The 26,804-nt window shown below is 37.8% G+C and overlaps 2 protein-coding genes across 10 annotated transcripts in view; one reads left to right on the top strand and one right to left on the bottom strand.

Annotated features, from left to right (window-relative positions):
• The window catches only part of Kif20b (kinesin family member 20B), a 53,780-nt gene extending 48,514 nt beyond the window's left edge, over window positions 1–5,266 (bottom strand). For 5 of the 7 annotated variants that reach the window (XM_023716232.1, XM_023716233.1, XM_023716231.1 and 2 more), the window contains exons 1-7: window positions 5,160–5,266; window positions 4,725–4,760; window positions 3,481–3,628; window positions 2,266–2,352; window positions 2,061–2,177; window positions 1,299–1,437; window positions 498–682 (exon numbers count right to left, since the gene is read on the bottom strand). In XM_023716232.1, the coding sequence (XP_023572000.1) occupies window positions 498–682; window positions 1,299–1,437; window positions 2,061–2,177; window positions 2,266–2,352; window positions 3,481–3,627 (675 nt within the window). In that variant the 5' untranslated portion in view covers window position 3,628; window positions 4,725–4,760; window positions 5,160–5,266. Of the gene's footprint in view, window positions 1–497; window positions 683–1,298; window positions 1,438–2,060; window positions 2,178–2,265; window positions 2,353–3,480; window positions 3,629–4,724; window positions 4,761–5,159 lie in introns of those variants that run through there. The other 2 variants (XM_023716229.1, XM_023716234.1) reach the window with 2 other exon arrangements.
• Window positions 5,267–5,421: 155 nt separating this feature from the next.
• Window positions 5,422–24,994, top strand: LOC101566154 (jerky protein homolog-like). 3 transcript variants are annotated; one of them, XM_023716238.1, is made up of 4 exons: window positions 5,422–5,562; window positions 10,604–10,740; window positions 15,855–15,933; window positions 22,881–24,994. In XM_023716238.1, exon 4 carries the CDS (start codon window positions 23,704–23,706, stop codon window positions 24,748–24,750), a length of 1,047 nt encoding a protein of 348 aa, XP_023572006.1. In that variant the 5' UTR covers window positions 5,422–5,562; window positions 10,604–10,740; window positions 15,855–15,933; window positions 22,881–23,703; the 3' UTR covers window positions 24,751–24,994. The 3 variants fall into 3 exon arrangements, with proteins under 3 accessions (XP_023572006.1, XP_023572008.1, XP_023572009.1); XM_023716240.1 differs by lacking the exon at window positions 15,855–15,933; XM_023716241.1 differs by lacking the exons at window positions 5,422–5,562; window positions 10,604–10,740 and adding an exon at window positions 14,499–14,555 and having other exon boundaries at window positions 15,857–15,933.
• Window positions 24,995–26,804: the final 1,810 nt, after the last annotated feature.

Raw genomic sequence — 26,804 nt, forward strand, 5'->3', positions numbered from 1 at the left:
TATGTGTATATATATTATCTTTATACATACAATGCTGGTTTTATTTAAAATTTTTTAAAAATCTTTTATTTATTTGGTACAGGGGTCTCACTACACAGCTTGAACTCTTAGTGATCCTATGTTAGCCTCCCCAGCACTGGGATTACAGCCATGCGCCTCCACACCCAGTTTCAGTGGCCAGCACAATCCAGGGCCAGAACAGCGTAATGTACCGGGGATTGAACCTGGGTTCTTGCACTTGCCAGGCAGGCACTTAGGCCAACGAGCTATCTCCCCAGCCCACAATGCTTTTAAACTAACCAAAAGTGACTGCTCAACTATTTACATTTGTAATATTTAAGTGTTCTTATTTTTCAGCATGAAATACTTTCAAAGTAGTTTTAGATATTTTTCTCAAAAAGAAAAACCAGCACCACAAAGCGACTGACACTGTATGTTGAAAGAATGTGAAGAGCCAATAAAAGTCATGACATTTTATATACCAAAACACTGCATACCTCTTTAATCTGTCGAAGTAAAGCACTCTTGCTAGCCCCTTCTTCTTTCTCTTGGGAGGGTGATAAACGTAAGAATTCTCTGGATCTATGTGGCTTAAGGTTCATCTTCATATACAGTCTTTCTTGAAGACTATCAAATAATACATTCAAAGTTCGAGGCAGAATGCCAGTATTTTCTTCTGTACCTGGAAAAGAGATTTTGTGCTATACTCTCTCACCAGTAGGAAAGAGGGACTGTTCCTGAGCTATTAAAACTTTCTCTTACATTAGAATAAATAACTGAATCACAAGTGAAACTGAGAGACGGTTCAGTTTTCCATCACTTTGATCTATGCTGTATTACTAACATTTTAATGACCATTATTCTGTGAACTCTAAAGTTTTACATTCAGATTAGGTCATAAGATTAAGATCTGCAATCACCTATAATCACAAAACATAAAAGTAAAATGAAAAAGCTTCATTGGTAATCCATGTTTAATTCTCTACATATCAATCCTCTTTCCAAAGTCTGATCACCTGAACCTCCATCAGCTGGACGTTTTTACAAACGAATTAAATAAAACTCATCAGCAGCAGGGCCAGGGATATGCTCAGTGATAGAGCATTTGCCTAGCATGCATGAAGCCCTAGGTTTGATCCCTAATACTTAAAGAAAAGGGAAAATAAATAAATGAATAACCAATAGTTTAAACAATGGAGTAAATGTTTACAAGGTGATAGATACAAAACTACTACAATTATAAAAATACTGACAGACTATTACTGCTTCTTTTTCCTTTCCAGACAAATAATATTTACCTTGAAACGTATATGTTTTTCCTGAATTGGTTAGCCCATAAGTAAAAATCAGCCGACTTTGTCCTTTCAAGAGGTCTTTTACTGGCTGCATAATGCAACCCTGAAAGAATTCTTTCTGTGAAGTTTCAGGGCCAAAAACCTAAGAAAGCATGTTTTAAGACATCTTTTTAGAAAATTCAAGTAAATATCTGCAGTGAGTTCCACCCTATATCTCATATGTAAAACTTTAGTTTCATAAGATTTTTCTCGAAATTGGCTCCATTCCTGCTACAAAAAGTACACTTGACAGTTTAACCTATCAGCAAGTCGAGTTTTCAAGATAGAAAGTCTGACCCACACAGTCATACAGGGAAAGCTTCAATATATGTTTCTTAAAAATTTTTAAAACTTAAGACTATAGGGCTAGGGAGATAGCTCAGTGACATAAGCACCTGCCTGGTAAGTGCAAAGTTCTGAGCTTGATCTCTGATATCAAACAGAAAATAGAAACAAAAAAACCTTAAAATTATAGTGATTTTCTGAATCTCAGTTATACACTTTTATAATAGGACTTAAGTCCTATTCTTAAGTAATAACACAAATGCTAGAAGTCCAACTCCTATTAGCATAAAATAAATAGTTCACTATAAAAAGGAACAGGGAGATAGGGTTATAGCTCAATAGTAGAATAGAGGCTATATATTCATAACACACTGGCTTCAACCTGTACTATCACCCTCTATGCCATACTCAAACCTCAAGTTCCATTTCACAGGTACTTACTTTAGAAAAAGTGAATTTCTGTGCCATCTGCCCAGAACTTTTCTCACTTAACCGGCCAAGGATGCTTTGAGGATCTTTCAGCATAACAGTCTGTGAATCTACAACATGTACACAACCCTACAACATATTGCCACAGTAAATAATAATGTTATTTTCCATTTTAATGAAATAGAAATATTAAAATTCAATTAAATTCAACACAAACCTCAGAATCATGTTCTTTTTCTGACTGTGTAAAAGGTCTTATTCGAAGACAAACCTGAAGATAATCTTTAGATTCCAAATTATTTGCCTAAAGAAAAACAAAACTATATTTGTAAAATATAGAAAATGTCAGTTCATAGATCATTCTTTTAACATGGGTGACTGGTTTCACACAGAATTTCCATGACAACATTATTTCATTTCCATTTTTAAACACTTGTACTTTATTTTCTTTATACATTTAAAGAAAGCCTCAATATATGTCTTAAATTTTAAATTACAAAGAAATAATTATTTGAAAAATAAAACTTTCAAAACCAATACAAAAACTAAAAAAAATTAAGTAACTGCATATCTGTTGAAGAAATGTAATGTATTACCAAACAAAATAATCCCCCAAAGAAAAGTCCAGGTCCATTATACATGCAGGATATATGCAGGGTGGAACACACCTATAATCCCAGCACTTGGGGGGCTGAGTAGGCAGATTGCTGTGAGTTCAACACCAGCCTGTCTCAAGGCCTGCCTGTCTCAAAAAAAAAATAACAGTCTTTTAAAATTGATCTACAGGTCAATGCTATCTCAAGCTGTTTTGAAGAAAATGACAAAATTCATTTTAAATTTCATTTAGAAATGTAAAGTACAGGGGCCAGGGAGATGGCTCAGTAGAATAAGCACTTGCCTGGCAAGCACAAGGGCCTGAATTCAATTCCCGGTTCTGGGAAAAAAAAAAAAAAAAAAAAAAAAAGAAAGAAAGAAAGGAAGAAAGAAAGAAATGTAAAGTACATAGAAGAGCTAAACTCTGGAAAAAAAGAAATTTGGAGGACTAGTACTACCTAATTCAGAAACAAAACTACCTCAGATTTGTTTCCAGATCACAATAGAGCAGGCCACACACATACTTCACTAGTTAGTAGGTACAGTTATCAGACAATAAACCTTCAAAATTCTTTTAAATTATTTTAAAATGGATACCAGATCAGAGCATGTATAATTATTAAGTTGGTCAGATCTACTACTTGAAGACCTACTTAAAAAAAGAAAACATCTACTTCTTGAAAACTTTTCTTTCTTTTGTTGTAAGAGTCCACAAAAAGTTACTGAGACACTAGGTTCCCTTAAATCCAGAAGTTCAGGATTTTCTACTACAGTGACATGCACACATTTCCTCTCAATTATGACAATCAATATAGTACTTTTCTTGCATTTCCGTTACCTCAGTATTTGAAGCAACTAAGGAAAATTCACGAGAAAGATCAAGCTTGATGCCATCAAAATTTATTTCTGAAGGTCTTTCAACTGGGTCAGCACTAAAAACATAGGATGGTCTAGGCACTGCATCTTGATTCCAATTAGATTCCATTCTGCAACAAAAATGTCAACGTTTTTAGACAACCTTTGTAAGTTAGCAGATACCCACCATTTAAAGTCTTCAGTCTAGCCTACTACTCCCCTCCATAAACTAGACTTTATAAAAGGAAAGCATTTAGTTCTTCATTTATAACACAATCACCTATGAGAAAGACAAAAAATCAAATTATATGTACAGAACCTGAACCAAATAATATTGAACACACCCTATTACCATTTATATTAGCCAACCTATCAGCAGACCCATCCATAAACATTTCCCAAAAAAGTTAATCTGTTAAGTATGACAATGTCCACTCTTTGCCTGAACTCATTTCAGAAATCAAATAGTAAAGAGGTCACCCAGTGATATATGATCCTGTGGTATTTTAGTTACTTAGTGTCTTGTAAAGAATGTTATTTTAACACTTAGAAGTTAAATGAAGTTATCTGGTAAAGTCTTTTACATTTAATTCTTCCAAGTGAAAGAAAAAATAAAATAATGCACTAAGAATACAATTCAAAGCAGTACTTGAACTGAAGGTGTAGCTCAGTGCTAGCGGGCTTGCCCTGCATGTCTGACAGTTTCAATACTCAGTACCAGAAAAAACCAGGTACATATATAAAATAGTACCTGACACATTACAGGTCTTAAGCTGAGTAATGAATGCATTAGTAAATTATTACAACTGAATGAAACATCACCAAATTAAACTTAAGACTAACTTTCCATGAAAAAGTAATATTCAAAATCTGGTAATCTATTAGGTATACAACATCAGAGATAAGAGAAAATTCTTAGTTCTATTCTTAGATAAATTTATTAACATCCAGAACAGTGGTTGCTGAAGTAGGTAGGGTTTCTGGCCTGAGAAGGTTGTAAATAAACATTGACAATTTATTTCTACACAGCACAGCAAACCTCAGAACAAAAGCCCTTAAATCACAAATTAACAGGTTTAATTCGTAATATCAACTCAATTTTGTATGCACCTTCTGGATTTCAAGATAGCCCGAATAAACCTATTTTTAGTCACTCTGAGCCCGTCTAGTAGTTGACATGGGCTTCCCTAGAAAGTGGTCAGGTCATCTGCTGAACAAACTGCTCACCTCAGGGATTCCGGGCTGTAGGTGTGGCATGCAGGCCTGTAACACAAGCAACCACGATAATAAAAGATTAATGGTTCCAAAAATGCATTGTCTTCTGACGTGCAAGCAGTGTTTTCACAACTGTCCACATTATTATTGGTAATGTACACATTATTAATCTTCAAAAGTGGTCTAAGATAACGTACTATCATTACCACCTTTTAACAGATGAAGAAACCGAGGCCCAAGGAGATGAATAAGCTGTCTTTCCTCAGGCAGCTAACAGGGGGTCGAAACGAGATCTAAACCAGGACCGGAGCAGTGTGACTCAAGGCTCGCCGCGCCCCACCGCCCCAAAACCCGCTCCTGACAGGGGCCTCAGGAATCCCACAGAAAAGGTGAGCATTTCCATGGCTGTTTCTCTGCCTAAGGCTTGCCACAAATCCAGTCACTCACCTCTCTCTCCACCTCCTTTTCCTTCTCCTCACCCTCACTCGTCACCTCCTCACCCACAACCAAGCCAGGAGAGTCGGGTCAGGAGACTCGCAAAGCTGTATTTTCCTTTTCAAATTCAAACAATGGCGGCTCGAGCACCGCACGGAACGCTGGGAGTGGGCGGGGCTCGGGCGGGCTCTACTGGGGGCCTCCCAGCCGCTCCCGGATGAAGCTTTCAAATCGGGGGGCGGGTATTGGAGCTCCGAGCGGCCAATGGGCAGAGACGGGCTCGGCGGCCGTCTCGGCGCGGAACGTGCTCCCGCTCCGAGCGTTCCACGCGGGCTGCCGTAGCTATCGCCTGTTAGCTGGCTGGGTGAGAATCTCGGATTGCGTTCTTGTGACGAGAAACAGCTAAATCGCCTAGGTGAGAGCACTTGCGTCGCACTTATTCCCGGACATGGCCACAGACGGGCTGAGCAGTGGCGGGCTACTCCCCTCCAGGTCCTGTCCCTGCAGGGCCGGAAAAAGTCACCGGATCCAGGCTTGCTTTCCTCGCTGCGTGAAGCTTCCTGTCTTCAAAAGTGGCCCTCATGAGCGAAACAAAATTATCCCAGAATATATTTTTATAAACATTTTTCTTCCCCCCCCCCCCGGTTTCCGAAGGTGTAAAGTAGCTGTGTCTACAAGTTGTACTGTGACAATCCCGTCCTAGGCAAGGTCTTTGCTGTGCCCCAAATGTGAGTGCTAATGTGTCGTCTCTGAGTGTAGTTCTTACTGTTAAAACCACGTAACACTTCGCTGCATAGGTTCTCTCTCCTCGCTGTACTTCATTTTAAAGAAAAATAACTGCTCACATAAATTGAGCGTTTACCTTATGCCACTCATGCTAAACTTGTAAACTGGATTGTCTCACTGATCCTGAGAACAACCCTTCGAGGTAGGTGTTATCCCGTGTTATAAATTCTGAGGAAACTTGAGTTCACAATATTAAGTAGTAGGCTTAAAACATGGAGCAGAGATTTCAGTTCAGCCAAAGGGTATCAGGACTCACCCCCTTACATATGGTTCTATTTGCAACTATTTCTTTTGGTTAGCAGTTTTGAAACACCTAGTTTGATGAGCCTCCTGTCGTCCTACCTTTGTCATGCAGTATTTACATCTCCCATCACACCCTTTCCTAACTAACTTGCCACTGTCTCCTCGATTTATCTTTCCTCAGAAAATAATCAAATTTGGGGTGAACCAATCCTGAATGGAAAATAGGATTTGGTGTCATGAGGAAAAATGAACAAAAAAATGTAGATGGAAGAGAGAAGAAAGGAAAGATAAAATGGAACATTTGTTTCATCCCAAACTTGGCACAAAATTCATTAGTAGGTTCTTGTCATAGTCTTAATTGATCCTGCAGGCAAATCTATGCCTGAGTTTGTACTTTGTTTTACGCCTCACAATATATTACTGCTTTTACTAGTTTTTCACTCAGTACCAGTCAGCTATTGAATCCATTTATTGCGTGGCAAATACTTGTTGAAAACTTGCTGTGTGTTCAGGCTTAGAGTTGTGGCAAAGAGTAAGTGTAAACCACCAACCCTCAAGGGGCTTACCTCCTTCTTCTTCTTTCTTCTTTCTTCTTTCTTCTTTCTTCTTTCTTCTTTCTTCTTTCTTCTTTCTTCTTTCTTCTTTCTTCTTTCTTCTTTCTTTCTTCTTTCTTCTTTCTTCTTTCTTCTTTCTTCTTCTTCTTCTTCTTCTTCTTCTTCTTCTTCTTCTTCTTCTTCTTCTTCTTCTTCTTCTTCTTTTCTTCTTCTTCTTCTTCGGTGGAACCAGGGATTGATCACAGGCCCTTGTACTTGCCAGGGAAGCGCTTATTCCACTGAGCCATCTCCCCAGCCCCCAAGGGGCTTACATTCTAATGGGAGAAATAATCAACTTAGAATACAAATAATTGAGGAATTATAACTGTATTGAATAGCTTGAAGGAAATGCTCTTACAGCTTTAAGATTTTTCTAGGGGAACCTGGGCAAATGTTTGATCTGGATCCCCAAGGATCATTAGGAGTTAACTAAATAGGAAAGACAAGTGAGCCCTTCAGGCAGACAGAACCCCATACTAGCCTTGGGAGGAGGGCGGAACTAAAAATCAAATAGGTTTTCTGTCATCTTATTCAAGCTCTGAGCAGCATTCCACAATGAATATTTCATCCACATAAACAAACGTTTCCTCCTTGAAACATTATACACTTGAGTGCTGGGTCCACCACTCCTTTTGTGCTTGTAGCCTCATTAACAACTCATCCTGTTCTCCTTTTCTGTCTCTTCTCAAAATTTAAGTCGTAGGACTCTTCAGTCCTTTTCACCCAGCAATCACCTTTTATTCTTTTCTCCATTTTTTTTCTTTTTGACAATCTTATCAACTCTTAGGGATTTAAATAGCATCTTTATAAAATCTGACGCTCAAATTCCTTTCTCCTTAATGGCCCTCAGTTCCAACTAGATAATATCATCAACTGAATATATGACAGATACTCCTAACTTAAAATGTTCAACTTTGGGATCCTAGATTTTCCACTACAAAATGGAAGACCTAGCTAGCTGTCTCCATCAAAATGGCATCACTAAAAGTCTACTCAGTTTTTCAAGACAAAGAATCATAATTCTCATCCAGTTTATAAACAAGTGTATCTCTTTTACTTTTGGATTTTTTCCACTTTTTTTTCACTTTTTTATTGGTTATACAGATTAATGGGTTTAGTTTTGTCAGATTTGTATATGTATATAACATGCTTTGATCATTTTTACACGTCCAAGCCCAGAATCCTTGTCCTAACCTCCCTTCTAGTTTCACCTTATGGGGAGGGGAGTTGATGTTTGTTTATTTCAGGTTTTATGTGAACTAAATACTAAAGTCTCCTTTCTCATCTCCTTGTTCAGACCATCACAGTCTCCCCTGGTCATCTTGTTTTAGCTCCTGTACCTCTGCACACTAATGATCTTAGAGTTACAATTCTAATCTAAAATGAAGATGATAATGACCTTGTTTAAAGCCTTCCAATGACTTTTTAGAAATAAATCTTGGTTGTGCTATTAAATGACCCTCCCCCAAAGAAAAGCAGACTGAAAAAGAATACAGGTGTTCTACCTTTCCATAGTTTCATGTTCCAAAGTTTTGTCTGTGGTAAACTGTGCTCAAAATAAATATTGTCAGGATATCAGTAATAATGCTACAAGTGCTGGCCAGATAGCTCAGCAGACTAAAACGCCTGCTTAGGCAGGCTTAGGGACCAGGGTTTGCCATGACGGCCCCACCCCCGGGGTGTGCTGAGAAGGCTATTGAGACGGCTTAGTGGCACACACCTGTCATCCCAGTGCTTGGGAAGCTGAAAACAGGTGGATCATTAGAAGTCTGATCTGTGTAGTGAGACCCTGTAGACTGTGTGCTAAATACATTTAAAAAAAATAATAATAACCTAATGCTACAACACAATAGGACCTATATGTCAGTCACCTTTTTATCATGTCATCAGTGTAGCTCAGATCATTATAAGAAGTGAATAGAGTGATACGGTATTTTGAAAAAGATTGCATTCACATTTACTACAGTATTGTTGTGATTCTATTTCATTGTTATTAATATCTAATTTATAAATTAAAATTTATAGGTATGCATATGTGATAACATAATGTATACATTTGGATTTCTAATCTATGGTTCCTAGCTTATAATTTCCTCTCCAAGGTAGGCCATAGAAACTAGAATTTCTCTTGTCCAAAATAACTCATAGAAACTAGTCTTCTCCCACTGTTCTGTCTTGGTACTGGCTGTAAAGAAATTCTCTGTTCTACCTTCTCTAATGGTAAGTCAGAAGACCCCTATTTCAAAAGGAGGAATATCCAGGAGGAAAGAGAGAGGCCAAGAAGAATCTAGCCCTTTCTGGGCTTCCTCACTGCATCCATCATCATTAGATCACATCCTTTTTGTACAGTCACATTCCTCCATGGTTGTCCATGCTTTAGTCATTCCTATGCAATGAAGTCTCCGTAAAAGCCTGAAAGGACAGAGTTCAGAGGACTTTTAGAAAGCTTAACACATGGAAGCTTGTAGGAAGGTGAGCAAAAATTCAACACATGCTAGGAGGTTGGTGTACTCAAACTCCATGGGGACAGAAGCTCCTGAGCTTACCCTATATGTCTCTTCATCTAGCTACTTATTTGTATGCTGTAAAGTATCCTTTATAATCTAATAAATTTAAGTATCATGTTTCTCTGAGTTCTATGAGGTACTCTAGCAAAATTAATAAAATTTTATTAAAGAGAACATCCTAAAACCCCAGATATACCTGGTCAATCAAAATTCCTAAGAACTTAGATTTGCAACTAGGTCTGAAGTGGAGGCAATCTTATAGGACTGTTCTCAGCTTGTGATCTGATGCTCTTTCTAGTTAGACTGTCAGAATTGGATTAGGGGAAACTCATCTAGTGTCCACTGCAAAACTGTTTGCTTGCTTGTGGTCGGAGAGATCCCCACATATTCTAGGATCACAGAAGCAATCTGTGTTGTAAAAGAAGCAATCTGAGTTTGTTTTTTCTACTCAGCATATAAAAGAAAGGATGTAATATGTATTGACTGAAAGGTAGTTGGAAAACAACACATTAGCTCTATGTCAAAGAATCATACCACAGATTTTTTCCTTGATTGTCAAAGGTAGTTTTACAGTGAAGATATTTATTAGACATATCTTAACCAAGTGAGGATATTTGTGTCAGAAATGTTTGGTAGGAGCATAATCATAGGAAACCATTGTACAAAACACATGCCTCTAATCTTAGAACTATGGGAGGTTGAAACAGGAGGAGGATCACAAGTTTGAGCCCAGCCTGGGCAATTTAGCAATTTAGTCAGACCATTCTCAAAAGCAAAAAAATCTGGTGATGTAGCTCACTGTGAAGGCCCAATATTTAATCTCCAGCATTCCTTTGTAAATTACCTAATATATTGCCTTCTCGGAGAAACCTCTCCCGACAGTTTTTGTTTTTATTTATTTATTTATTTATTATTTTTGGTGGAACCAGGGATTGAACTCAGACCCTTGCACTTAGCAGGGAAGTGCTTATTCTACTGAAGCCAAAAGTGTACCCTCACATTTATTCACAGGTTTTGAATTATATTTTTGTAGTTATTACAGCTAACAATTGCTATATTTTTGTTTTTATTTATTTATTTTCCTCCTCCTAAAGTGTAAGTTCTGTGACTACAAATAGAAGTACATGGGGAGCAAATAGGTATTGGTTGGTCAGTGAATAAAATCTGATGTGGCTGGAGGGGAGATTGTGAGAAGGAGTGTATTTGGAAGGATTGGCCAAGGCTAGACCCTCAGCCTCAGCCAAATTATTAATTTGGATTCTATGAAATGCTACTGGACTTCTAAGGATAAGCACAATAGAATCTAATTTATGTCTCTTTTTAAAAGGATTAATCTCCTGGAGAGGAAAACAGATGCTACCAAGGAGGATGTCATTCAGCCCTTTGGCAGTATACTATAGTTGTACCACCAAGATGATCTGGGACCTGGCAGAGTAACTGCAGAACAGAGAACCGATTTCAGAGGTATTTTTTCCTATATGTCCCATTTCAGCATCAACTGTTAGGTTTTGCCTTAGAGAAATAAAGCCAGTGTGGCTGGAAAATACTTATGATTTAGTCTCCCAAGGAATTCTTTGTCTTTGAAGTGAACATCTGCTAAGTTATATCAAGTAGATTTTCTACTTTGGTCATAGCTTCTACTTGTAGTACAAGGACCCCTCATCAGTACTATGGATTTTATACTCCATGATAAAACAAATACTCCCAGTAAACTACTGCATTAAATTTTTCGTTTCCCAGTGAGGGAAAATAGTTATGTTTATACTGGACTGTCATCTGTATGCAAAGCATCATATTAAAAATCGTATATACCTTCATTTTCAAAATGCTGTATTGCTAAAAAGTGTTAATAATCAGCTGTGACTTTGGTGAGTGGTCGTAGTTTTGCTGGTTGAGGGTCTTGTTTCAGTAATATTGATGACTGTTGACTAATCAGAGTAATCATCACTATATAAAGAGATGTTTTAAAAATAAGAGCAATGAAAATTGCTGTATTAATTGACTCTTATTTCACAAATGTCTTTCAAAGTGAGACTGAATTCTCTCAAACTCTGCCACTACTTTATGAACTGAATTTATATAATGTTTTAATTCCTTTGTTGTCATTTCAACATTCACAACATCTTCACTAGCAGTAAATTTTATCTTAACTATGTTCTTTGCTCATTCCTAGAAAGCAACTTCTCCCCCTTTAAAGTTTTATCATGCAATTTCAGCAATTCAGCTACATCTTCAGACCCCTCTTCTGATTTTAGTTCTCTTACTGCTTTAAGCATATCTGTAATGACTTCCTCCACAGAAGTCTTGAGTTCCTCAAAATTGAGGATTGGAATCAGCCCCTCTCAAACTCTTGTTAGGATGTTTTGACCTACAACAAGTCACAAATGTTCTTAAAGGGATCTAGCGTGGTGAATCCTTTCCAAAAGGTTTTCAGTTTGTTTTATACAAATCCATCAAAGAAATTACTGTCTATGGAAACTATAGACTTACACAATGTATTTCTTAAATTGTGAGAACGTGAATGAAGAAATCACTTCTTCATCTATCCGTGGGCTGAGCGTTTTATCAGCAGGCATGGAAACAACATTAACAATATGTCTCTGTCCGAACTCTTGGGTGGCCAGGTACTTTGTCAACAAACAGTAATATATGGAAAGGAATCCCTTTTCCCCTTTTTAAATACCCTTCATATTTTCTGCATCAGTTTTGAAAGATAGTTTTACAGGGTACATCAGTCTGAGTTGGAGGATGTTTTCTTTTAGGACTTAAAATACTTCACTGCAAGTTCCTCTTGACTTGAGAGTTCTTGTTGACAAGTTAGTTGTGATTCAGATGGGCTTTCTTTTATATGAGATTTGCTTCTTTTCTCTAGCAGCTTTTAATACTGTGTTCTTGTGTTGAATTTCTAGAATCTTGATCAATATGCCTTGCTGTAGATTTGTTTTTGATCATGGCTAACTGTAGTTCACATATCTGTATGTCAGGTGCTTCTTCTCTGCTAGGGAAGTTCTCTGCCATGACATTGTAAATAGGTTTTTTATTTAATTTGCACTATTTTTTACTTCCTCATGACTCTGATTAATCTCATCTTATTCTTCTTTGCATCATCTAACAGCCACTGATTGATTCCTCATCCTCCCTTACTTTGAAGAAACCTTTCTTTTCATGATTGTTAACCGCCATCCCGTCTTCTGTATCAGAGATTTTGTTCTCATGTGGGTTCATCCTACTATGTATACTTTCATTCGAGTTTGTAATATCCTGGATATCTGTTTGAACCTACTTTATTGGCTCCAGTTCTTTGCTATGTTGGACATTCATGGCTTCCACCATTTTTCTAAGCTTCTCTTTTTTTTAATCTGTATCTGCTCTAGAGTCACTAAGCATGTTTTTTATTGTGATCACCATCTCTGCAGTTATCTGAGATATTACTTCTAATTTGATTTTTTTTTTTTTTTTCCGGAACCAGGGATTGAACTCAGGCCCTTGCACTTGCCAGGCAAGCGCTTATTCTACTGAGCCATCTCCCAGTCCCCATCTAATTTGATTTTTTTCAAGAGCCTCATTCATTTACCTTGTCACATGCACTATAACCACTTCAGAAGAGGGCAGGTGGGTGGCTTTCATATTGTCCCAACTCATTGTCCCCTGAGTTTGCTGGATGTCTGTGGTTGCATCTTGTTTAAGTTTCTTCTCATTTTCTATTTTTTAGTTTCATTTCTGAGTTGATGCTTATAAATTGCCTATGGTGAATAGCTTTATTATGAATATTTAGAACTCTTAGGAAATGACTACTTCTCAGTGTGTTCCAAGCATAGCTGGCTTTTGGTTTTTAAGTGAGTTACAAGATCCTGTCTCTTCAGTGTACTGAGTATGAGAAGTTACTGCCTACTTGCCCCAGCCCATGGTTCTTTGGCTGTGGCCTATTGTATTTTTTACAGTCCTTAGGCAATCTCAGTCTTGGTATACCAGTAAGAACAACTAGTTAGAACAATTATGTCATTTTGTTTAATGTGGTACAACAGCAGTCAGTAACAGTAGCATCAAACAGAGCCTTAAAAATAACAAACTGAGATAACTATTTGCCACTTTTAAAGTAGATTTGTGGTTATATAGCAAAATTTAAAACAAGTGAGAAAATTGTATGCAGTAAATAAGCCCTCAATATGACAATTTTACCCACAGGTAATATTCTCCCCAAATGGGAGAAAATTTTAAAAGGATGAGGGGGCATATAGAGAAATTGAAGATGAGGATGAGATTAGAAGTGGAGGCCAGGGGCCAGGGAGATAGCTCAGTAGAATAAAAAGGGCCTGAGTTCAATCCCCAGTTCCACAAAAAAAAAGTGGAGGACAAGGGAAAAATCATGCAAACTTTGAGAAACTGGTATAGAAGACAGGATAGAAAGAGAGACAGAAGAAATTAAAAGAAAAACAAAACAGAGTAACAACCACAAAACTAGAATCCAAGTTCACACTCATGTAAAAACAATAACAGAAAGAGAGGGTAAATAGGGGAGGGAGGGAAAGTGGAGAAAGAGGAGAGAGAGAGAGAAGAGAAGAGGAGAAGTGGTCTACTTCAAGTTGTGTCTGTACCATTACTGCTTGGCAGTGTGAGCACAGTCCAGATCCTTGTTGTTTAATCGCAGCAAGGTAGCAATAGCTTTATGGCATGGATGCTAAATAATCCTGGTCGGCTTACACCCTTATTTCTCCCGAAGGTTAGGCTGGTTTTGTGGCCATGAGGCTGGAACCGGACCCACTGCGCCTGCAGCAGTCAGTGCACCCTCTATGGGCTCTAACTCAGCTGGGGGCCATGAGGTGGAGCCAGCAGGTGTTCTGAGTTCTGAGCTCCATTTAGGCCCCTTTCTAAGTTGGCTTCCAGCCAGTTGTCCTCTCCTGCAGAAGCACTGAACCCCTGCACCGCTCACCAGCCACTGTAGCCCTCCACATCCACTACTCCCTTCCACTTGTGTGTCTCTCCCTGGAGGCCTCCAGGTTGGCCAGCACTCACCATGTGGCTGCAGGTTTGAGCTGCTTTTTCCCACATAGTGAGTCCGGGCTGAGGGAAAAGGTGCCACCTGCCATCTCTTTCTTCACTGAAGTTTCTGTTTTCACTCTCTGGGCTTCGGGTCTTGCTTCAAATCAATCCTTCTTGGGTCCAGGGGACCTACTTCACTCCTTCTCTTTCTCATGTTGCTCTGTTCCAGTGTCTGGACACCAGATCTCTGCTGCTCACTTCTCCACCATCTTCTCAGAAGTTGTCCTTCATTTTTTCTGGTAAAATGGCTTTTTTTGTCTTTCCAAGCAGTAAGTCTCAAAAGTTAGCTTAAAATATTGAGTAAACCATGTTAATAAGCAAAGGTACTGTCATTTCAATTTTGTTGTTCAATTAAGAGAGCCAAGGCAAAGTAAATTTATTATAATTCTTAAGAACTCTAAGGTTTTCATAATGGCAAATAAGCATTAACTTCTACTTAAGTCACCAGTTATGTGAGCCTCTAGTGAGATAGTCAACCTGTCATTTGAAAAGTTGAAGCAGGCATTTCTTTCCTCTGGTTATAAAAGACATAGATGTCATTTTCTTCCAATATAAGGCTGTTTTGTCTACATTGAAATGATTTGTTTAGTACAGCCATTTCATCTGTCATCTCAGTCAAATCTAGGTAACTTGCTGTAGCTTCTACATCAGCAATTGCTGTTTTACCTTGCACTTTTATGTTATAGAGATGGTCTCTTTCCTAAAACCTCAAAAAGCAAAATTTAGTAGCTTCAGATCTTAAACCATTTCCTTTCTTCTTCTCAGCATTCATAGAATTGAAAAACGTTAGGGGCTTTCCGTAAGTTTGGCTTTGAATACAGAATATTGTGATTGGTCTGATCTTCTCTCCAGACCACTGGATCTTTTTCCAGATCCACCATAAAAATTTTGAAATAATGGAAATGTTACAAATACACTTGTTTGACACAGTGTTGCTGCAAACCTTCAATTTTTAAAAGCACAGTATCTGCAAAGTTCAGTAATAAAAGCATAATACAACAAGATATACCTGTAGGGCCTAGGGAGATAGCTCAGTGGAATAAGTGCTTGCCTGGCAAGTTTAGGGTCCTGAGTTCAATCCTGGTACTGCAAAAAAAAAAAAAAAAAAAAAGTTATACCTGTAATAACTAAATGTCTATGTACCAGATACTATTCTGTACAATTTTTAACCATTTTAATTCTAACAGTAACTCAATGAAGTGAGTTTTTATTATTATTCCTATTTAACAGAGGAAGAAATGAGGGTACAGAGGCTATTGAGAAATAGTAAAGGTGTCTACTTCATAAAGAAGTTGGGTATTATGGGTATTGGGTATTATGGGTATTATGAATAGTAAATTGGGTATATTGGTATAAATTGAGTATTGGATATTGGTATTGAGTATTATGAATAGTATGGTAATTCTAAAACCTGGTACTTATTAAATAACAGTCTGGTTAAATTTGCTTATTTTGTGAACAATGGCATTGGAGTAGGAACCTGGGTAGTTTGGTTCTAGTGTCTGTACAACTAACTATTTCTTTCTGCTGCTTCTCAGAGCTTAAATCCAACAACCCTGGAATCCTATTAAGGAAAGACTTGAGTGCTTAACTCCTGCTGCAAAGCCACCTCCACTAGTAAGACTAAAGCAATTTGTTTATTAATTACAAAGTTTTGCATATGGGTTCAAAAAACCATATCAAGTAACCACTATGTGCCAGATATCTTTACCCTTAAGAACCCCCAAACAGTCTTTCTCAATCTGGGGTTTCAAGACTGACTGAATTTCTAATGCCCTAAGGAATCTTTCTGTATAACATGCTAACTTCTGTCCTGTACTTCTAGAATGGTACTAGTTCGGAATCATCTTGAGAATTGAGACAAACAAGATTTTGAAATAATATGACAAATACTATCATAGATGTGTATGAAGGGCACTTAGAGCAGAAGGAATATAGCATGGAAGCACAAACTCTAAATCAGGCATGGTGGCTCATGTTCATAATCCTAGTATTTGGGAGGCTGGGGCAGGAGGATAACCTCAAATCTGAAGCCAGTCTGGGCTACATAGTGAATTCAAGATCAGCCTGGACAGCATAACAAGAGCCTGTCTCAAAAAAAGAGTAATGGCTGTGAAGTCAGAATTTGAATTTAAATATAAGCTCAACTACCTATAGGAAGTGACTCTAAGAAGGATATTTAATTTCTCTAATTTCATAAAGTTCTAAGAATTGAAATAGCACTTAGTATTATCTCTGGAACACAGTAGGTTTCATTATTGTGGTTATTTGCTTTTTTTTAGACAGGGTCTCAAGATGTAGTTCAACTTGTTCTTCAACTCACTATGTAACCAGAGCTAATCTCAAGTTTGTTGGACGGACAATCTTCTTACTAAGTCTGTTGATTAAATCACTAGAATGCAAGCTAAGTGTCTGTCTTAGGCCACTATACCCTACACCATTAGAGCTATGCCTTATATGTAACATTCAATAAATATTTTTATTTAATAAATGACACCTACCAGGAAAAAGTTTTTAAATATTGGACTAAATGAATAATGAGATTTGCCAGTAAATTATAGGTGGAAGGCACTTCAAGCTATCAAAAGACATGAAGCGGTAAAGAAGAGGCAAGGAAGGGGCTGGTGAGATGGCTCAGTGGTCTAAAGCACCTACTTAGAACAAGCTTAGCAAAGCAAAGGGACCTCGGTTCAATCCCCCAGCACCACATGCCAGCCAGCCCCGCCCCCTGGTGGGCTGAGCTGGCCACACACACACACACACAAATAAATAAATAAATTTAAAAAAAAAAAAGAAAAAGAAAAGGCAAGGAAGACAAGCAGTAAAGAAAAGGCAAGGACACACAAAAGCTTCTAAAACTATAAATATATACATACTTCAGTTTAACTGTAGGTACAGCTACATTGGATAATAGGAGATAAAGTATGTAGGCCCTAGGTCATAAAGGGCTCTTACAATATGCCATAAAAAAAAAAAGTTTGAATTAAACTTTGCAGGAGTGGGAATTGTGCCCCACAGAGATATAAAGGGAAGGTAGAAGAAGGATCCACAGGAAGGACTGAGTCTATATAGCTCAGTCTTACAGGGCTAGGGTGGAGCTCAGTGGGAGAGCACTTGCCTTGGCAAGCCTTGGGTTCCCTTCTAACACCACTACAAACACATGCGGCGTGCACACACAGCCAGTAGAAGTGAAGAAACAGAATCTAGAAGTTTAATACTTAAAGATGTAAAGGTAATCAATAGAAGGGGAAAAACTGTCTTGAGATGAATGTGTATCTCACATTGTACAAAGTAAATAGATGATAATCCCACGCAGGTCCCACCCCCAGACATGCTGAGCCGACCACTGAGACCAGGCATACACGCCTGTAATCCCAGTGCTGGGGAGGCTTAAAACAGGAAGCTCAGTACAAGTCTGAGCTGCTTAGTAAGACCCTGTACCAAATACATAACCAAAAAAAGACGATAGTCCATAAGGGCATTTGTATTTATATATTATATTTGAATAGATATATTTATTTAAAGGTACATGTGTATTTAAAATATAAAGATAGATATGTCTTTGTATCTTTACATATACATATACATATATATATCTTTATGTATATATATGCCAAAAAGTCTTTAAAAGTATTATGGAATTGTTTACTTCTGGGAAGTACAACTGAAAGTGCAAAAGGGTAGGAATTTTTATCATAAGCTCTTTTTAAACTTGTAATGAATGTTTTTGAAGCTTATTGTGTCAGAGAAAAGAAGCATTCGTTTATGAAGCTGTCAGGCTGTGAAATTGCAACATGTCCTTTGTGAAGGGTGCTCCTCAGGTCTGAGCCTGCCCAGGCTGCATCACTGGCCCTCTTTCTAGAACACACCAGGCTGGTACTTGGCCAAGAGTGTCTGTACTTTTTTTTTTTTTTTTTTTTAATGTATTTGGTACAGGGTCTCACTATGAAGCTCAGACTCTAGTGATTCTCCTGGGATTACAGGCATATACCACCATGTGTGGTCTCGGTGCCCGGCCCAGTGGACCTGTGGGCAGGACTGGTAATGCCTGTGGTGCTGGGGATCGAACCCTGGTCCCTGCACTTGCCTGAGCAGGCACTTAGTCTGCTGAGCTATCTCACTGGATCTGCCTCTGTACTTTTTTTTTCCAAAATGCTTTTGCATGACAAACTTCTCATTATTCTTAATTGTACTATCCAGAAAGGGACACCTGCCAGCCTTTCCTGATATTACTCCCTTTAATCCCCATCCAGTCACTTCCTATCACAGTGGCCTGCTACTTTCTTCATAATACTTAAGGTACCTGAAATTGTCTTATTTATACTGTCTTTCCTATTACGGCTTATGAAATGAAGACCTTAATTCAGTTTGTTCATTACTCGATTTCTAGAATATAAATCCATGCCTGGCACATAGTGGGCCTTCAATGAATATATAGTCTATGAACAAAGTCATAGCACCTCTACCATCCTTGTAACTCCTTGAAGACAGTGAGGTGCTTGCTCATGCTCGCGCTCTCTCTCTCTCTCTCGCTCTCTCTCTCTCCCCCATCCACCTCCTTCCATCCTTCCCTCTTTCCCTCCCTCCCTCTCTCCCTCCTTGTTTTTTCTTCCCTTTTTTTTTAAATTCTCAGTATCCAACACAGGACCTGATTTCAAAATAGGAGTTAAATATAGTTTATATTATATATTCAATAAAAGTTTATTGTTCAAATGTATGAATAATTACCTCTTTGAGTTTTTTTACATACTGTTTTATTTGGTCTGGTATTTTTATAATATATACATGTGTGTGCATACATACAAATGAAGAAACAGGCGCTTTAATCCACTGAGCTGTTTGGCCAGCCCTGTGGCTTTTATTTCTAATTCATCTTTACCATCCTCTAATCGTGAAAGAACTCATGCTATCGTGAAAAGGCTCATGAGTGTTCTGAATTACTACAGAGAAAAATTAAGGTAGAAGCTTAGCAAAGCTTAGCAAAGTCTTAGGGTACAAGTGGACATCCCTCATGTGGATGAGACAAGAGGCCTAGTCAAGGTGACTAAATGGCCTGACGGTGATGAAAACAGCACCTGTGGCTCCTCGCCCCAAAGTGGCATGTTCACTCAAATGGTAACAGGTGACTTGGCTTGCAAATAAGTTCTCCACAACTGGCTGGCTCCCAGCCCTTCACTGGGTTTCCTGTGCTGCTCTTCTCTTTTTAGGGAGTCATTCAGATCAATACCATTTCTTTGTCTTTGTATCCCCAGTACAACCACCTCAATTCTCCACAAGTCAGTGGCGATGCCTCTGCGGCAATGTTGGGGGAGCATGAAAGCAAAGCACAGCACCAATGTCTGAAAACGTTACTTCACTGTCTGTAATATTACGTAAATGAAAAGCTACATCACCTACTGGATTGTCCAGTCAGATATAAAATCAAAATGGGACTGTTGTAGATCATGGGTTGCATTGGCTTGGAAATAGCACAAGGTGGTGCAAGTGAACTTCACATGCACATTTTTCAGCAGCCATTGCAGCCCTCTGGTAAATCCATGTAATTCTGGAATTTTTAATCTAATGAGCTATTTCAGCATTCTGGCTTCTTCAGAAGGAAGTAGCATCATGTTAATACGATCTTTTTATTTTAGAAAATATCTTTATTGTTTACTTTTGAGATTACTTGGAGAAATAATGATCTCATGAATAATCTTACTATTTTTTGGTTAAGGAAAGCTGTGAATCACAGTAATGAATTATAAAATAATGAGAACAGTTTCAGTAAATGTAGTCTTTGCTGTATGCACACAGAGATCTCATAATACTAGAAGGAAGGGAACAATGAGGGAAAGGGACAGAAAGAAAATGGGAAGGAAGGAAAAATGTAATTTTAGTTTTTTCAATCATCTAAAACTCCTGAGTCTTAAGTACAAAAGTATAGAATATTAGGGATATAAAGTAGCCTACAAATGATCTGGTTGAATCTTCTTATTTAATGGAAAAAAGTAAAGACCCTGAAAAATTACTTGATATATTCAAATATTCATCATTAATAGAAGCAAAGTATAAGCACACCGAACATAACTAGTTGTTTTGCTTATGCTAGCGATTGAACCCAGGGCTTCACAGGTGATACACAAGCACTCTCCCACTGACTATACTCCCAGCCCCCATGAAAGGAACCTTTTCAAAATTTCTACCAGTGGGTATTCACCAGTGCCCCTTGCTGTTCCTAAAAAATGGTGATGCTAATAAATAATTAGTGTTGCTATTACTACTATGTAGGCGGTTTGGAGGTACTTTCCTTTCCCACTAATGACAAGTCCTAGGATGCTTAGTATTCTGTGTTTAAATAGCAAAAAAGAATTGTTTCTTTTAAAATTATTTTTAAGTTTTTAAATTATGTTTTGCTGTTACGGCACACTCTCAAGCAGATAGCATAATCCAAAAACAGAAGAATCAATCATCTCCACTGCCCATTCAAATTCAGAAAATCCTAACATGGGCCAAAATATCTTAGTTCAAAAGCAAAACTTTACCACTTATAAAAATATATAGGAAAAAAAGGGGAGGATGGGGACTAAGCACTTCCCTGGCAAGCGCAAGACCCTGGGTTCAATCCCTGGTTCTGAAAAAAAAAAAAAAGAAATTATAAGAAAGACAAGCATTAAGAGGTTTTTTTATTTCCAATTTTTTTATTCATGTATATAATGAATACATTCCTTGTCAGGGGAGTTGCTACTTGTATTTACCATATTCTTTTGTATCTCCCTTCTTTCCCCTTTATTTCTATCCATCCATCTCTTGGTCATTCATTAAGCAGTTTTATATACTTTGATTAATTTCTGAAGAAAGTGTCCCCAAAACCAATTGTTTGAATTCTCTCTTTAATGGACAACCAGGAGATATTTACTCCTTAGAAAAATAAAGATTCCAGATAAATGAGAGTATGCCTTTCTTTTATACTGGAGAAAGAATAAACACTTCCATATTAAGAACCATAATGAAGAGAGAGTTAAGAATACAAGATACTTGCTGGAGGCAAAAGAAAGAGAATATTGAAGTAAGAAGAAGTTGTGAGGGTGGGGATGTTGCTCAGCAGGGCAGAGCCCACCTGGCAAACTTGAAGCCCTGAATTCAATTTCTGGTTCTAAAAAAGAAAAAGGCACATAGAAAAGAAAGAAGAAACAAGAACAATTCTATGGCTGAACAAATAAGTGACTTCCAGGCTTTTGTTTTGTTGTTTCTGATACTAGGGATTGAACTCAGGACCTTGCACAAACCAGGCAGGCACTTACACTGCTGAGCCATGTCCCGGGCTTGATTTCTGGCCTTTGTCACATAGAAGTTCAGTTACTGATCAAGGTCAGGTTAACTCTGAATAGGATACTTCTTAATGATAGCTTCTGTATGAGCCACTATGTACCAAATACAGAGTAGTGCTTTACTATTGCAATCCAATAGGAAAGGACAGTGTAGAAAAAATGTGTATTCTAACCCACCAAACAAATATGATCTATTTCTCTCTTGCTTGATTTTATGTATTTCTCATACTTATTTCCCAAATCTTATACTCTTCTGAGTGGAGACTCGTTTTTATAGACTTCTCAACCTGAAGGGCTGCTCTTGCATCAACTGAGTAAAAAGGCTTCAGAGTTTTGTAATAGATCATATCAGGTGGGCCAGCCAAAAGCTCAGCGGATTAAAGTGCCTGCAAGCAGGGACCAGGGGTTTGATTCCAGGGCCCGCAGTACTGGACCCACCCCTGGGGCATGCTGAGACAGCAATTCTGACTGGCTATGGAGGTGCGCTCCTGTAATCCCAGCTCTTGGGATGCTATAAACAGGGGAATCACTACGAGTCTGATCTAGCAGTGAGACACTCAACACCCCGTAGACCCTTCCCTGAAAATGCAAAAGAAAAAAAAAAAAAAAAAAAAAAAAAGGATCATATCAGGCATTGGTTGAAAGTCTAAACAACAAAATGAGGATGACAAAAATGAGGAAGAAAAAAAGCTGGCTCCCAATAGGAATTTACAAAATAGTGTTGAAATAAGGCCCCAAACCACATAGTAAATAAAAGGAAACATCTTACTAGAATGTCTAAAATATGTTTCAGTTTTGAACTTGATTAACAATATTTGAGTCATAGTTACAAATCTTTCAAATGAGTGAACAGTGAAAATTTGAGAATTTAGGCACATATCTGAAGAGCTCATTTTTTTTTTCATTAAGGAGCAAAAGCCACACAAATAAGTACAAAACAGGTGAGTTCGTATAGAATGGGACATCTATATTCAGTGAGAATAAATTTATGATCTCTAACACCTTACCAAGCCATGTCCATGTCATCCAGCATGGGGTTCACGTACTATGTCAGTCACACAGCCAAGAATCAGATTCCTTTGCTAAAAATATTCCAACTCATACCATCTTGGCAGACAATACAAAAGAAATCTGTCCAGTAACATGAACAAATTTTATGAGATTGAATATAAGCAGAAGGAATATGTAATAATGAATAATCTTGAACGCTAATTAAGCCTCAATCTTTTCATCATTAAAATGATATTTTTAATACAGGTCCACAATTTCTGCTCTGCAATTCCAAAATAAGACAAAAACAGCACTCTGAAACCCAAAAGTATTTCGCACATTTGGCATCAGGAGTTGGGCAACAAAACCTACCAGCAGCAAACATGAATCCTCTGTTTTTTCAGCACTCAGATCCATCCATTACACATGACTGTGACTATTATTTGTTGACATTTTGTGACTTGCGGATTAATTGTATTGGAAAATGCCCAAAAGAGTTAATGCTATACCTATGGTTAACAATGAAAGGAAAAAAAGAAAGCACCTGTCTTTGTCAATAGCCCAGAAAGTGGAGTTATTGCGGAAGCTTGATGCTGGTGTGTCTGTGAGACATCTTACTGAAGAGTATGGTGTGGGAACCACCACGATATATGACTTAAAGAAACAGAAGAAGTTGCTGAAATTTTATAGTGACAGTGATAACCAAGAGCTAATGAAAAGTAGAAAAACATTGCATAGGGCCAAAAATGAAGATCTTGATCGTGTGTTGATTGAATGGATTCGACAACGAAGAAGGAAAGCAATGCCACTAACTGGTTTGCTAGTCATGAAACAAGCCAGAATATACCATGCAGAACTGAACATTGAAAGTGAATGTGAATATTCAGAAGGCTGGCTGCAGAAATTTAAAAAGCGTCATGGTATCAAATACCTTAAAATGTGTGGAGAAAAAGCTGATCATGAAACTACTGAAAATTACATTGATGAATTTGCCAAGATAATATCAGATGAAAACCTTAGCCCTGAACAAATTTATAATGCCGATTAAACAGCTCTGTATTGGTGCTATGTTCCTAGAAAAACCTTAACAATGGCTAATGAAAGGTTACCAGTAGATCTCAAGGATGCCAAGCAAAGATTAACTGTTCTTGGGTGTGCTAATGCTGCAGGCACACACAAAATAAAATTGGCAGTGATAGGAAAGAGCCTAAATCCAAAGTGTTTAAAAGATGTGGGCAATTTACCTGTACATTATTATGCAAACAAGAAAGCATCAGTAACAAGAGAAATCTTTTTTGACTGGCTCAATAAGCACTTTGTGCCAGCAGCACGAGCTCATTGCAAGCAAGCTGGACTGGAAGACAATTGCAAAATTTTACTGTTTCTGGACAACTGTTCTGCACATCCACCTCCAGAACTTCTTGTGAAAAGTAACGTTTTCAGCATTTACCTTCCCCCTAATGTGACATCTGTAATACAGCCGTGTGACCAAGGAATTTTGCGCTCCATGAAGAGCAAGTACAAACAGTTTTTTTTGAACAGCATGCTTGCTTCAGTTAACAGAGGCCTGAAAATCCAGGATTTCCTTAAAGAGTTTAGTCTGAAGGATGCCATCTATGCAGTTGCTAATGCTTGGAATGATATTGATAAATCAACCTTAACAAATGCTTGGCACAGACTTTGGGCTACCATGATGTTTGAAAATGACCTTGCTGATGAAGATTTTGAAGGCTATAAGGACTCTAATGAGAAGATGATGATATCAAAACTCATTACTTATGCTAAAAGCTTGTCAGCTGAAAGTGTAAATAAGTTAGAAGAAGCTGACATTGAAGAAATACTGAACATTGACAATGATGCACCTGTAGTGCATCCTTTGAGTGAGGGGGAAATTGCTAAGATGGGCCTGTGTGCAGAGCAGCAGGAGGAAGATAGTAGCAGTAATGACGATGACACTGTGAGCACAGATGAAAAACTCTCTACAGACCATATGGTGGAAATGTGCGACCAGTTGATTGCTGGCCTTGAACAATGTGCATTTGTCAGTAAACAAGAGATCATGGTAATTTACTCAATTAAAGAGAAATTGCTTAGACAAAAATCTGTGCAAAGGACACAAATGCTGGGAAAAGTTTGAAAGACCTCTCTGTAGTGCCACTTCATTACTTGAGAAGCTTCTTTCTGGTTCACCTACGTATGTTTAACTTCAACCTAGTTTTGTAAATGATGGTAATGTTAGTGTAACTGTACTCCCAAGATCCTCAAGAAACCTGAATTGATAAACATGTATTGCATGTATGTTTTATGAGTTAATTTTCATCAGCAATTTTTTACATAAAAATTTTCTTGAAAAATTATATTAAAGTAGCAGAAGAAATAAGTAACTTTAAGTATGACTGGTCTATGTCTATATAACTTCATTTACCAATAAATGTATACCAAAAATTTCACTTACTGATAAGCCTACTAATTTATGTAAATAAACTGTAGCATTATGTTTGATCTTTATTCCTCTTAGTGTGAATTTTTATACATTTCTTTCCAGAAATACTAATGTGTTTCATTACAGGGTAAAATCTCATACCCATTCTGGAGTATTATACACTACAAATGTATTTTATTCCAAAGAATTCCAATTCTTTTATAAGTTAAAACAACTCACTCTGAAAACACATTAGTAAAAAAATATAAAGTAGTGCCTGTCCCAAAGTAAATACTCTTTATGCATAGTCACTATTAGTATTATTTCCTTACTTATTTAATATTTAAAATTCAAGACAAGACCTTTCTGATGTTGAAGATAGTAAATTGACCTAATATTGATACTCTTCAACTTTCATCACCCTAAGAGACACTTTGATAATGTACCCATGGTACTTCATACTTTAGTATCTCATCTTTATTGGAAAGAGAAAAACATTTCCTAAGTCAGAGATAGATAATATTATGCCACCTTGAGTTATATTGTTAATAAAACCTGTAGTTTGCCCTTATTTTATTCATGAAAAAAAGTAGTTATCTGTCAACTAACCATTTGCTCAACTTTGTCTGTTACAAATACCACATAAAGCATTTACTATCCCTTATAATCCAGAATTCCTGTTATCTTAAGACCTTGAACATAACTGTATTAATGAATTGGTAATTCTGTTTTATAAATAAGGATATCGGGCTGGAGAGATAGCTAGGCAGTCTAAGCACCTGCCTGGCAAGTGCAAGAACCCGGGTTCTATCCCCAGTATTGCATGCTATACTGGTCCCATACCAAGCCAGCCACCGAAACCGGGCATGGTGGCACACTGGGGAGGCTGAAATACAAAGATCATTGTGAGTCCAAGCTGCATAGCGAGGCCTTGTACCAAATACATAAATCGTAAATAAGGATATTATTAACCTGATGAATGTAAGTTGACTTTCTTAGGTTCATCTTTGTTTTGGTGGCAACTTTATTGTGTTATATTGTAAGCCTTATGGGGCAGAAACTATGTATTCATTCCTGTTCTCTACACTCTGTCCTCAGTATTGTATAGCAGCACACATATAACATGAAAGAGAATACACATGCATTTGAGGACTAAACTATATTGGAGTTTTGCCCAGGTTATTTGTACTTAATACCATATTGTCAGATATTTTTCATATCAATTGTGTTTGATATGAAAACCAGCTCTCTGCACTGCATCCTACCTATCCTCCTTCTGAGACTTCTTGCAGATGCTGGAATGAGCATTATTCTTGCAGCCCTTCCACAGGACTAGCCTTTCTATTATCTCCTCTAGCCCTCCATCATAACTATCCCTCTTACTTCTCACTAGTTCATGCTCCAGCTGTCTGCTAGCTAGCCTCATAAAGTATAGTAAGTCCTCACCATCATGTGAGTTCTCAGGTGAGAACCCACTCACGGCCACTCAGTACTGTTCTTCAATTGGGGTGAGCTAAAGTTGGACACGAGGAGGCATGATACAGAAGGGGGAATCCCAGCAGGGAAGAAAGCAGCAGCAACTCTTACTTGTTAAGTAGGCACATGGAGGACAGTCTTCTGTCCTCAGTATTATTCTTTCCAGTCTCATAGAATGAGTCTCATAATGGAGATGCCTGGAGTCACTGTGCTGCCCTAGAAATCTCAGCCAGGCCATAGCTAAATATCTACCATATTGATATTTAAACCAAAGTAAACAACAAACCACCAGG

Source organism: Octodon degus, unplaced genomic scaffold (assembly GCF_000260255.1).
Source record: "Octodon degus isolate 3935 unplaced genomic scaffold, OctDeg1.0 scaffold00046, whole genome shotgun sequence".
Lineage (NCBI taxonomy): Eukaryota > Metazoa > Chordata > Mammalia > Rodentia > Octodontidae > Octodon > Octodon degus.

Coding starts and splice junctions, on each gene's coding strand:
- LOC101566154 (XM_023716238.1), top strand. CDS start 23,704: ATGGCTAATGAAAGGTTACCAGTAGATCTCAAGGATGCCAAGCAAAGA.